General features: G+C 45.3%; 1 protein-coding gene across 4 annotated transcripts in view; it reads right to left on the bottom strand.

The window, feature by feature from the left end:
• NEK4 (NIMA related kinase 4) overlaps positions 1–14,013 on the bottom strand; it is a 138,423-nt gene that overhangs the window by 6,857 nt on the left and 117,553 nt on the right. For 3 of the 4 annotated variants that reach the window (XM_069736822.1, XM_069736819.1, XM_069736823.1), the window contains exons 14-15: positions 12,834–13,057; positions 10,557–10,690 (exon numbers count right to left, since the gene is read on the bottom strand). In XM_069736822.1, the coding sequence (XP_069592923.1) occupies positions 10,557–10,690; positions 12,834–13,057 (358 nt within the window). The remainder of the gene's footprint in view (positions 1–10,556; positions 10,691–12,833; positions 13,058–14,013) is intronic. The other variant, XM_069736821.1, reaches the window with a different exon arrangement.

The following is a 14,013-nucleotide window of genomic DNA, read 5'->3' as shown; positions in this document are numbered from 1 at the left end:
GTGAACTCCCAGCACAAGAAAATACATAAATTACAGCTAATCGAAACCAGAGAACAGTTACATACATCAAATGGCATATTATTCAAATACAGGACAGGGCAAAAGTACATATCATGACAGAGGGCTTGCCTGACCTGGAGAGACAGACGGCACTTGAGATTGAGGGTGAACGGACCCTTGTCCCATGCAGTTAAAAGTGCATGTTGAAGAGGGCGAAGATGGAGTTGAGCAAATGGAACTGCTTCCATTGCCGCAACCATCCATCCTAAGACCATCATGCAGAACCGGATCGTATGACAGACTGGCCGACGAAGGACCCTCACCTCCTGCCGAAGAGTCAGGACCTTGTCTTGGGGCAGGATTGTCAGAGCTTTGAGGAGTTGAAAATCAATCCCTAGAAAATAAATTTTTTGAGATGGTACAAGGGACGACTTTTTTAGGTTCACTAGCCATCCTAGATGGGAAAGAGTGTCTAGAGTAATGCTTACATTCTCCTTGCAGGCCCAAAAGGACGGCCCTTTAATGAGAAGATCGTCTAGATATGGTAGAATGAGTATGCCTCGGGAATGCAGAATGGACACAACCGCCGCCATGACCTTTGTGAACACTCTGGGGGCAGAGGCCAGCCCGAAAAGTAAGGCCGTGAACTGGAAATGCAGGTTGTTTATGGCAAAGCGTAGAAACCTTTGGTGCGAAGGAAATATGGGAATATGCAGGTAGGCATCCTGAATGTCTATTGAGGCTAAGAATTCCCCCTTTTCCTTTGACGCAATGACTGACCGGAGGGATTCCATTCGAAAGCGACGAATGTTGACAAACCTGTTTAAACGTTTCAGGTCCAAAATGGGCCTTACCGTTCCGTCTTTTTTGGGAACTATGAACAGATTGGAATAGAACCCCTGAAATCTCTCTTCCTTTGGAACTGGAATGATGACCCCGCGGAGTTGAAGGGACTCTATAGAATTGAACAGGGCTTGAAGCCGGGATTCTGACCTGGGAAAACGGGAAGGGAAGAACTGGCACAGGGGGCGGCAGACCAACTCTATCTCTTATCCTGAGGACACCAGCTCTCTTACCCACCTGTCGTGAACCGTGGTGAGCCAGGTCTGGTGGAACAAGAGTAGGCGGCCACCAACTTTGTCGGTAGTGGCCAGAGGACGCCTCCAGTCACTTGGCCGAAAACCTATGGGACCTAGATCCCCTTGATCTAGGAAGCTGGGATCGCATTCTTCCCAAAGGGTTGGCTCTGTAGGAGACCTGATTATCTCGGTCCTGGTTGGGTTGACCTGGCGCAACGAGATTTGACGCTGGGGGTCCATCTGGTATTAAGAAAAGGTTTGAAACAAGCCTGAAACTGGCGACGAAAAGGCTGTTTAATCCTTGTTGTTGTGGGAGAAAATTGCTTTTCCCCCCCTGTGGTATCAGAAATGAGCTGATCCAGTTTCTCTCCGAATAAACGGCCCCCCTGATAAGGGAGGGTTGTAAGCGATTTCTTAGAGGTAGAATCCGCCCGCCATGTTCTCAACCAGAAAGCCCTTCTAATGGCAATTGCGTTTGCTGCTGCTGATGCCGCACAGTTTGCTGCATCTAAGGACGCACTGATCAGATAACTCCCAGCAAGAGCTATTTGATTTGATATTTCTGTCAACTCTACTGGCATGTCCTTCTCCTGAAGAGCCTTAGTCAAAGATTCCGACCAAGACATCATGGCCTTAGCTACCCATGTTGCTGCAAAAGAGGGAGACAGGGCTGAACCTGAGGCCTCAAAAACTGAATGAGCCAAACCTTCTATAAGCCGATCCTTAGGATCCCTAATAGAGGAGCCGTTGGGAAGGGATAAACAGTGTTTTAGAGGCCAAGCGAGATACCGGAGGATCACCTGAAGGGGATTCCGCCCATTTATTACGTAGCTCAGGAGCAAAAGGGTATCTTGCCTTCAAGGCCTTTTGACCTGAGAAACGTCTATCCGGATGTTCCCGGTGACATTGGACCAAGTCCTCAAACTCAGGGTGAGATGAGAAAACCCTATGAGACTGCTTGGCCCTCTTCAATAAAACCTTGTGATCCGAGGTCAAGGCGGGTTCGTCTTCTACTCCCAGGGTCTGGTTGATGGCCTCAATTAGGCTGTCTACTGACTCCTGAAAACCAGGTGTCTCCAAATTAAGGAACCCCTCAGAATCATAGTCCGAACCAAGTTCACCACTCTCTGCTGGAGAAGGTGAACGAGAGGCGGAACTCCAAGATGCAGATGCACCTGATGGACCGGGAGACGCTGTGAGGGTTCGCTTCCCCCGCGTCTGCCTAGTGTGAGTGCGGCCCCTGCAGGCCGAAGGCTCTTGAGAGTCGGAGGATCTCTCTAAGGCAGGCGAACCGCTATCCCTGACTCCAGCCGGGGTCTGAAGGGACTCGATTGCTTTAGTTAGGGATGCCATGGATTGTGACAAGGACGTGACTCATTCCGGTGGAAGCACCGCAGTTTCTGCCTGAGTCGCAGGGGAAATGGCAGGGGAAGTCGCAGGGGGGGGGGGGGGGGACTCCTGAGCGCGTTCAGAATCGCAGGCCTCGCAGAGACGATTACTCTGGGCATGCGGAAAAGCGGACCGACAGGATACACATACGGTATATAAGACCGTGTGAGATTTGGACCTTTTAGACATGGTGCTCTGTATATGCTATAACCAGGGTCTCTAGACCGCCTGAAGGATTGCAGATATTGCTGCTGTCTGGCTGGGGGGAGTAGCACTTACCCCAGTCCTGTGTCCCCGCACGTACTGTGGAACCGGTCACAGAGAGATGAGTGTGCACTGTCTTTCTCTCGTTTTAAAAACGAGCGCCCTCATGAGTGGGCGGAGCTGCCAGAAATGCAGCGTCCCTGCGGCCTACAGCAGGCCAAAGCCGGGGCCTGGATTTTTCCTTGGCGAGGAAAAAAGGGGGCGGACCTGGAAGATGACGCACCGGAAGGGGCGGGGCTTCCGCTCGCGGCCTACCCCAGTCAGAAGCCGGGGAGTAAATTTAATAATCGCCCCGGAAGTGACGCCGGATACCAGCCTGCGGCACCGCACTAGTTAGCCAGCGGCGACACCCGCAAAAGACACGCCGCGGCGCCGCCAGGGAGGTCACAGGGCCGACAGTAAACGAAGGACTGCGGCGCTGCTGGACGCCGCAAGCTGCCGAGAGAATGCATTGCCCGCAAAGCCGTTCTGCAAGGTAAAAGATGCGCTGCCACAGGAGCCCCCTTTAGCCCCCCTCTGAAAAAAAACGGTGCAGGCACCCTAACTTCATCTTCCTTTCAAAGGATGAGGAGAGGGACCATCCGCCACCCTTCTATCACCGCTGTCTAGCATTGGTGATGCAATGGGGGCCGCACGGACAATCCATGAGCACCTGTACAGCCTATGGTTCTGTTACCTTAGGGTAGTCAGGGCTATGTCCGGCAAGTAATCCCACGTTGCGGGAAAGGATACGTGGAGGAATACTCACATGTGCTCGCCCGTTGATGGTTTGGGGAGATCGGACCCCTTCAAAAGGGTGCATCGCCCCTGTCTTACTTCCACAATGTAGAGAAAAAAGGGGTCCAAAAAGGTCTGGACCCAGACGTGTGCCTCCTACAGACACTAAGCACGAACTGGGTTCTCCGGTGGCCAGTATCAGGGTGTATACGACGGAGGAGGAGCTAAACTTTTTTTCATGTTTACTTAGTATCAGCCTCCTGGTGGCAATAGCATAAACCCACAGTTCACACACAGTCCTGTGTCCCCCAATGAGGCAGGGGAGAAAAACTTGATAACAATTTTAAATGTGAGTTTACATTGTGTGGGCTGTTTTTATGCTCTACTTCTATGTTTCAGCTAAGCTACAATCTAAAGGGATTGCCTTATGATGAGACCTTGATGATCTATTCTATGGTAAGGCCAATATCAGAATGGTGGGACCGACACCTAACACCCCCACTGATCAGCTGATACTAGATACTGCAGCAGTCATATGCAAACACATTAAGCTGAGCTGTACAGAACAGCTCCATTCCATGTGTAGTGGCCATTGCCAGTTACTGCAGAATGGCTCCTATTCTGTTGAGGAAGAACAAAAAAAACGGATTTTTGTGTACTCACCGTAAAATCCTTTTCTCTAAGCCACTCATTTCTCACACGCTTCATGGGGGGTATCACAGGAAACAAAGTGCTGTGTCCCCTAATGAAGGCTACAAGAAAGGGATTATATGGTAAAAATCCTCTTTTCTTGGGTGCTTCAATGGGGAACAGAGTGTTTAGTTTCCGGTGTCACCCAATGAAAGGAACGAGAAAGGGACATAACGCTAATCAAACATTGGACATAAGACACATAAAATAACAGCTAGGTGAGCAATGAGACCTCCCACTTGGCTGATAAACATAACATTAGATAGTATGAGCAACTGTTATCTCAGCATTGGAGACAGATACTCATAGAAGTAAAGAATCACAGAGCCTACTAACAATTGATGTCAAGCTTCTGGCCAAGGTGTTGGCTCTCCGCCTCTCTAGTGTTATTGCGAGTCTGGTGCATTCGGACCAATCTGGCTTTATGCCGGATAGATCAACGGCGATCAATTTGAGGTTATATGTAAATTTGCAGGTAGAGTCTGATAACTGTGGTCGAAGAGTGATTGTATCGCTAGATGCACACAAGGCGTTTGACAGCGTCGAATGGGGGTACCTCTGGCAGGTGCTGGAATGTATGGGGTTTGGCCCGCAGTTTGTGGCCTGGATACAGCTGTTGTACTCATTACCATCCGCCAGAATTAGAGTAAATGGGGAGCTATCTCGTCCTATAGGGCTGGCTAGGGGTACTAGGCAGGGATGCCCGCTTTCACCCCTCCTGTTCGCGTTGGCTGTAGAACCTCTTGCTGCTAAGATTCGGCAGTCGGATGGGGTCCCTGGGTTTAGGTATGGCAAAGTAGAGGAAAAAATAGCGTTATATGCGGATGATGTTTTGCTGTTCCTGGAGGATCCAGACAATTCACTAAGAGGGGCCGTTGAAATTGTTGAGAGATTTGGTACTGTGTCGGGACTAACAATTAATTGGGATAAGACGGTTCTTTTTAGAGTGGATGACGTAGGAGAGAATGTGAGTGAGGATGTTGGGGATGAGAGGCTGAAGGTGGTTTCCCAATTTAAATATCTTGGAATATGGATTTCGGTGCCGGTGGCGGAGTTTCTGCAAAGAAATTTGACTCCTGTTATGGGGGTACTCAAGGCAAAGGTAGACGCCTGGAATAAGCTACATCTATCGGTCGTCGGTAGGGTAAACCTTATTAAAATGGTCCTTATGCCCAAAATTCTTTATGTTCTGCATAACGCACCAATTTGGATCCCTCGGGGGAAGTTCAGGCAGATTAATGCCCTCTTTAGAAGTTTGATATGGGGTAGACAATATCCACGTATTAGCTTGGAGACGCTTCAATGACCCAAGGAAGATGGTGGTTTGGCTTTGCCCAACCCGGAAATATACTTCCTTGCGGCCCAGAGCCAGCATTTGAAGGGCTGGGCGCGAGGGGCGTCATCCAGTGCAGTACAACAGTTATTGGAAGAGGTGACGGACCGACGACCGATGGCCAGGTGTTTGGAGGATGGCTCATTGGGCGCGCTGGGGAAAATATACCCAACCCTGTTCCTGATTCGTAAATTATGGAATAGATTAAGGCAGATTCGTGGGGTTACAGGGTTGACTAAATTCACACCGATATGGTCTAACCACAACTTAAAGGATTTTGAGGCCCTGGGAGGATTGATGGAATGGCAGAATAAGGGAATTTGCTTTGTTCACCAGATAATCCAGCAGCAGGAGCTGAAGTCCTTTTCCCAATTGCAGGAAGAATTTGGTTTGCGATCCACAGGGGAATATCAGTATGCGCAGATGAGACATGCCTTTAGAGCTCAGAATAAGAAGGCTGATATCAGGGTTCAAGATGATATAGTGTTGGAGTATGTGTGTGGTGAGGGTACTACAAGGGGAGTTATTTCCACTCTGTATAAGGACCTTATGCACACATTTCTGCTAGATTTCCCTATAAAGGCGAGAGCTAAGTGGGAGAGAGAAGTGGGGCCGATGGAAAATGAAACCTGGGAATCGGTGATGGAGTGGGTTCCGCGACTATCCTTGAGTGAACCATATAGGCTCTCGCAGCTATACATTTTGCATAGGGTATATAAATCTCCGGAAGTGTTATACAAAGCGGGATTGCGTGCCAATTCTGGATGTCCGAGGTGTGCGAGTGAGAAGGCAGGAATATATCACATGATGTGGACGTGTCCGAGACTGGCTGCCTTTTGGGTGGTGGTTTTGAGCCGAGTTGAAGCAGCGTATAAGTGCAGAGTTGTTAGAGACCCGATAGTATGTGTGCTGGGATATGTGGAAGAAATTGGAGTTGACAATACTTGGAAGATTGCAATTGCTAGGCTACTCTACATGGCCAGGAAAGTAATAGCACGAAACTGGATAAACGCGGAACCACCTTGGGAGAAGGGAATTTCTCCAATATGTTCAACATGGTCTAAAATTGGAAAAGGGGGTGTACAGTAAAAGGGGGAAAATAGAACTCTTTAATAAAATATGGTCTCCTTGGCTTGATTTGGATTGAGGAGTATAGGCGTCGTGTTTCCTAAGACCTGGAAGAGGATAAATTACAAGAGGCAGATAATGCCTCGGTGCGGTGGAGATTGAGACTGAGCTGTCTTATGGGGGAGGGGGGTAGTTGGGGTAATGTTGGGGTTTATTAAAAGTAAGAAAATGTGTATCTGATATAATGCAATGTAAATGGCATTCTGTTGTTCTCCTTTTTTTATATTGTTAATAAAAATCTATTTAAATTAAAAAAAAAAAAAAAAAAAAAGAATCACAGAGCCCAGGTTAATCAATGCTTCCAGGCAAACATCGTAAAAAGAGACACACACATACACTGTGGTGTCAGTAAGGCCTCACCTATGAAGGAAATAATCCCAATGTGTGTTTCGCATCAAGTTTCATCAGGGGATACTTTGAGCTTCATACATTTATTTGTATAGGCATCTCTTAATTTTGCTGTGCATATAAGTTTCCTATATTTAATCTTAGGATGCTAATGTAGATCATAAATATTAACCAATGACAACCTGGCGCAAATACACCAACAATGGTTAAACTGAAGGGGTACAAGAGCTCAGCTGAGCAAATGCTATACAGAAGCATAGATAGTCGAAACACACTTAATCATTCATATACTTAGGAAAAGTAAGTGCTCAGTACAAGAAATACACAGCCAACAATGTATTAAGATTAAACATACCCGTATTTTTCGGACTATAAGACGCACCGGACTATAAGACGCACCCAGGCTTTACAAGTGTAAAATAGGGAAAAAAAATATTTGAAGCAAAAAAAGTGGTAAAATATTTAATAACATAAATAGCATACTATTATATGTGGTGTATTATATATAATAGTATGTTATTATGTTGGAAGCTGCGGGTAGATGATGGCGCTGCGGGACCAGTGTGGTGTCTGTAAAGTACTATATGAAGACGCTGGAGGGTGAGTATAAGAATGGGGGCACAGGGCTTATATTTAAAGCACCACTCCAGAACTGAAAAATAACACTGGAGAGCTGCTTTAAGATCCAAGTGGGAGAACTATATATCCCAGCATGTCCTGCAGATCATATGGCATACTGGGAGTTATAGTTCATCATAGCAGTGGCAGAGTGCTTCATTGTGTGTTGTAAAGACTAACCTTTTAATTGTGGCAGCCAGCCACACTGTGGTGAGGTAAAGAGCTGGAGAATCCCATGACTGCACACACAGAGCCCTCCCTCTTGTTGCCTCTCCACAACACAGGTCATAAGAGGAAGCCAGCAGATTCTAGTGGGTGTCTGAAGGACCTGTGATGACATCAGAAGAGGGAGGGCTCTGTGCCGTCATGTGGTGCTCCAGCCCGCCCACTTCATGACATCACACAGGTCCTTATGCACTTGGCATCCAGCCCCGGCAGGCAGGTATGCAGCGATCTTGTCCCCTCTGGCCCCTGCGGCTGAATCCTCCTCCACCGGACACACAGATCTCCCCAGCTGCTGCAGGAATCCAGCGCTGGGGAAACCATGTGTGTCGCTGCTTAATGAGAGGAGTATTCAATGGCTGCTCCCCCCTCACTGCTCAGCTGACAGGTGGGCGGGGAAGCTGTTGTGAATTCTGTTGTCGGGCTCCCTCCTGTGGTCATGAATGGTACTTCGGCTGGTTCTGTCCATGGACTTCCTCTGGTGGGTGTTTCTGAGTTTCCTTCCACAGGTGACGAGGTTAATTCGTTAGCTGGCTGTTCTATTTAACTCCACTTAGATCTTTGCTCCATGCCACCTGTCAATGTTCCAGTATTGGTCTAGTTCACTCCTGGATCGTTCTTGTGACCTGTCTTCCCAGCAGAAGCTAAGTTCCAGCTTGTATTTCTTTGGTTTGCTATTTTTCTGTCCAGCTTACTATTTTTATTGTTATCTTGCTTGCTGGAAGCTCTGGGATGCAGAGGGAGCGCCTCCGCACCGTGAGTCGGTGCGGAGGGTCTTTTTGCGCCCTCTGCGTAGTCTTTTTGTAGGTTTTTGTGCTGACCGCAAAGTAACCTTTCCTATCCTCGGTCTGTTCAGTAAGTCGGGCCTCACTTTGCTAAATCTATTTCATCTCTGTGTTTGTATTTTCATCTTTACTCACAGTCATTATATGTGGGGGGCTGCCTTTTCCTTTGGGGAATTTCTCTGAGGCAAGGTAGGCTTTATTTTTCTATCTTCAGGGCTAGCTAGTTCCTTAGGCTGTGCCGAGTTGCATAGGGAGCGTTAGGCGCAATCCACGGCTATTTCTAGTGTGTTTGATAGGATTAGGGATTGCGGTCAGCAGAGTTCCCACGTCCCAGAGCTCGTCCTTTATTATCAGTAACTATCGGGTCATTCCGTGTGCTCTTAACCACCAGGTCCATTGTTGTCCTGACCACCAGGTCATAACAGGAAGCGGCTAATGAATATTCAATTCACTTTAATCATTGGGACCATATGGGACATTTTTCGGCCTCCTGTGAGTGGGATCACAGTGGATCCCACTCCCTGCTGCCACCCCCTCCCACATGTTACATCCGGACCATAAGACGCACCTACACTTTCCTCCCAAATTTGGAGGAAAAAAGGTGCGTCTTAGGGTCCGAAAAATACGGTAAGTAATATGTATGCTGAACTCTTGTGCCTCTTCATTTTAACAATTGTTGGTGTCTCAGCACTTCGTCCTCATCGGTCAGTATTTACAGTATGATCTACACAAACACACACACGCTTGCGAAAGTATTCACCCGCTTTGGCTTTTTACTTATTTTGCTTCATTACGTTGTTTAAATATTTTTGTAATCCGATTTGCTTGTGATGCATCAGCACTAAATAGTCTCATAGTGAAGTGACAAAATTCTAGGCAAAAATTCAACTTATGGGATCAAATAACTAAAAATTGGAATGTGAATATGTATTCACCCCTTTTCCTACGAAGTCCCTAAAAATGTCTAGCGCAAGCAATTACCCCGAGTCGAGGGGGGAAGATGGATGGCATGAATTTCAGGGATATTCTTGAGCAAAACCTGTTTGTCAGTGATTTGAGGCTGGGATGAAGGTTAGCATACTGCTAAAGCAACAATCGAGTGGTTTAAGGGGAAACGTGTAAGGCTATGTGCACACGTTCCGGATTTTTCGCGTTTTTGCGGCAGTTTTCTGCTGCAAAAATGCTTAAAAAAGCTTACATTAAGCATCCCATCAATTTTAATGCATTCCGCAATTTTTGTGCAGATGTTAATTAATTTTGCATATTTTTCGCGGATTTGCCACTATATTATTGCATTGTGAGCCTCCGGAAAAATCAGCGAAATATCCACGAAAAAAACGCGCAAAAAAAAAACAGCAAGCGGATGTCCTGCGAAAGTAGTCCGGATTTGCTCAGGAAAATTCTGCTGACTTTCCTGAACGTGTGCACATAGCCTAAATGTTTTGGAGTGGCCTAGTCAAAGCCCAGACCTTAATCCAATTCAGAATCTGTGGTCAGACAGATTGCTGTTTGCCAGAGGAAGACATCTAACTTGAAGGAGCAGTTTTGCCTTCAGGTATCGGCAAAAATCCCAGTGGCCGGATGTGGAAACTCATAGAGACTTATCCTAAGTGACTTGCAGCTGTAATTGCCACAGAAGGAGGCTCTACAAAGTACTGACTTTAGGGGGGAAAAGTGAATAGTTATGCACACTGAAGTTTTTAGTTATTTTGTCATATTTGTTGTTTTCTTTACAATAAATAGAAAACCAAATAGTCACAGCTGTAGGAATGTTCTTTAGATGAACTGATGCAAACCCTCAAAAGTACAGTGACATTCTAGATTGTGAGGTACCAAAATATGAAAAATGCCAAGGGGAGGAAGGTCTGAATACTTTTGAACACCACTGGACATCATACATTTTAGAATATGAAGTCACTGTATTACTAAGGACAAATCCTGTGATGTGACAATTCATTATGTTGAACTGTATCAATCGCTTACCTCTTTCAGATTATCATCCTCCTCATCCATGATGTTGTACGCTTCCTCTAGGACTTTAACTCCCAGTCCCTGTAGAACATCAGTCCTCAACGCTTCAATCATTCTACGGAATTTTTCTTGGACTGTTAAATTATCTAAGCGAAACAACATAAATATGTCTATTTTCACCAAACTTCTAATGGATAATTATGTCTTTGATTTTACAAGTTATAAACACTGTGCTACAAATCTGAATCTGCTTTAACTCTCAATTAAATAGGTTTGTCCTGTCCAGCTCTAATTTGTTGTTTTCAAAAACAGCCCAGTGTGCTCTAAAATGACGATCCGCTGCTGGCTCCTCTTCTACAACTACCAGGGTCCCCCACCGGTCTTCATAACTCCTCTCTATCTTGAATGGATAATGTGACCACTGCAGCCAATCACTGGAGTTCATCATCAATGGAAGAGGAGCGGTGTATGATCGGTAAAATGATATGTTTTTAATTTTATGATATGATGGGCTGTTCTTGAAATAAAATAAAGAAATATTTACGATTATTTAATCAATTGATTGGACAAAATATCCCCGGTTGATTTCCTATACAGTACCGAGCAAAAGTTTTGAAAAACCATCTCATTTAAAGATTTTTCTGTATTTTCATGACTATGAAAATTGTACATTCACACTGAAGGCATCAAAACTATGAATGAACACATGTGGAATTATATGCTTAACAAAAAAAGTGTGAAACAACTGAAAATATGTCATATATTCTAGGTTCTTCAAAGTAGCCACCTTTTGCTTTGATGACTGCTTAGCACACTCTTGGCATTCTCTTGAGGAGCTTCAAGAGGTAGTCACTGGGAATGGTTTTTACTTCGCAGGTGTGCCCTGTCAGGTTTAATAAGTGGGATTTCTTGCCTTATAAATGGGGTTGGGACCATCAGTTGTGTTGTGCAGAAGTCTGGTGGATACACAGCTGATAGTCCTACTGAATAGACTGTTAGAATTTGTATTATGGCAAGAAAAAAGAGCTAAGTAAAGAAAAATGAGTGGCCATCATTACTTTAAGAAATGAAGGTCAGTCCGAAAAATTGGGAAAACTTTGAAAGTGTCCCCAAGTGCAGTGGCAAAAACCATCAAGCGCTACAAAAAAAACTGGCTCACATGAGAACCGCCCCAGGAAAGGAAGACCAAGAGTCACCTCTGCTTCTGAGGATAAGTTTATCCGAGTCACCAGCCTCAAAAATCGCAGGTTAACAGCAGCTCAGATTGCAGACCAGGTCAATGCCACACAGTTCTAGCAGCAGACACATCTCTACAACAACTGTTAAGAGGAGACTTTGTGCAGCAGGCCTTCATGGTAAAACAGCTGCTAGGAAACCACTGCTAAGGACAGGCAACAAGCAGAAGATACTTGTTTGGGCTAAAGAACACAAGGAATGGGTGGAAATCTGTGCTTTGGTCTGATGAGTCCAAATTTGAGATCTTTGGTTCCAACCACCGTGTCTTTGTGCGACGCAGAAAAGGTGAACGGATGGACTCTACATGCCTGGTTCTCACCGTGAAGCATGGAGGAGGAGGTGTGATGGTGTGGGGGTGCTTTGCTGGTGACACTGTTGGGGATTTATTCAAAATTGAAGGCCTACTGAACCAGCATGGCTACCACAGCATCTTGCAGCGGCATGCTATTCCATCCGGTTTGCGTTTAGTTGGACCATCATTTATTTTTCAACAGGACAATGACCCCAAACACACCTCCAGGCTGTGTAAGGGCTATTTGACCAAGAAGGAGAGTGATAGGGAGCTACCCCAGATGACCTGGCCTTCACAGCCACCAGACCTGAACCCAATCGAGATGGTTTGGAGTGAGCTGGACCGCAGAGTGAAGGCAAAAGGGCCAACAAGTGCTAAGCATCTCTGGGAACTCCTTCAAGATTGTTGGAAGACCATTCCCGGTGACTACCTCTTGAAGCTCATCAAGAGAATGCCAAGAGTGTGCAAAGCAGTCATCAAAGCAAAAGGTGGCTACTTTGAAGAACCTAGAATATAAGATATAATTTTAGTTGTTTCACACTTTTTTGTTTATATAATTCCACATGTGTTAATTCATAGTTTTGATGCCTTCAGTGTGAATTTACAATTTTCATAGTCATGAAAATACAGAAAAATCTTTAAACGAGAAGGTGTGTCCAAACTTTTGGTCTGTACTGTACGTGTTGGGAAATGTAAAGCTATCTCTATGTACAGTTGGCAGTGCCGTGGTTCTACTCATTGTGTGCAAGTATGTTAATTACCACCGATCCGAAACGATGTCCCACCTGGTGCCAAGTCTTGAAAGCTGATATCTTCTTGCTCCTCCAATGCCCTTCCATGTAACATCAATGTGTCTCTGTATCGCTTGTTGAGCCTGAATTCTTTAAAAGCAGCCGGCGGCATCTGAATGTTGTCTTTCGCCATGTGTAACGTTTCGGTCATTAGATTTACAAGATCGTTCATTTCTCCGGAATCGGAATCTTTTCTGTGAATTAAAAAAAGAAAAATTCAACTATGACCATGTCAGGCTAAGGCACGCCAATACATTTCATATTCACTACCTGCATGCGCTTTTCAATAGCGGTTTACGGGTGTACACATGATTAATATTATATTTATGACATATCAATTGTGCAAGACCCCCACTGACAAACGTGAGGAATAATAGCACTGAGAACAGAAAAGCTTGGTCTCAGCTAGTTTTCTTGCAAAGGTAACAAGTTACAAGCTTGCACGTATCTTTGTAACTCAGCCCCATTAAAGAACTGTTTAAAAACATTGTTATGTTCTCTTTCTTTTTCAAAATATTGTAAACTTTGCTACTTATTTATATTAAAAAATCTTGTAATCTTGCACTTTTCACTCTGGCCACTAAATCTGAAATTAGGCTGATACTTCCTGTTCTGCAGAGATCACTTTTCAGCATTCTCATTATCATCACAGACAGGATTACAGTGACATGTAATACTACTATACACCGTAGATGACCCAAGATGTACCATACATCATAAGTGACCGTCACAGCTTACCTCCACCCCCTTCCTTCACAGGTCATAGAACAGAATTAGAAAACTCTCCCCCCCAAAAAAGACAATGATTCATCTCCAGACTATTGTTATCAATGGTCCATGTGGTGGCTAAGAAAAAAATCTCAAATCAGATCAGATCCATTAACACATCTCACAAGCTGCATGCATTATTAAACAGATCATAGACCTGATGAGACTGGCTTTCTGGCTATATAAATCCATATCAGGATGGCTGTAGAAACCTTTTTCAAAGCTTGAGTCCAGCAAAAGAGTGAGAGTGGGAATGGAGACGGAGTTTAGCTCATGAAGACACTTGGACTTATGAGCTCTCAGTCTTCCGTTGCACTTAGAAACTTTAAAAAAAGATTATACAGTTATCCGGACATGGATTGTCAGAATAACTACACCAGCC

This window comes from Ranitomeya imitator, chromosome 8 (genome assembly GCF_032444005.1).
Source record: "Ranitomeya imitator isolate aRanImi1 chromosome 8, aRanImi1.pri, whole genome shotgun sequence".
Taxonomy (NCBI): Eukaryota; Metazoa; Chordata; class Amphibia; order Anura; family Dendrobatidae; genus Ranitomeya; species Ranitomeya imitator.
Note: the sequence above shows the minus strand (reverse complement) of the source record. Positions and strands in the feature narration are given on the sequence as shown.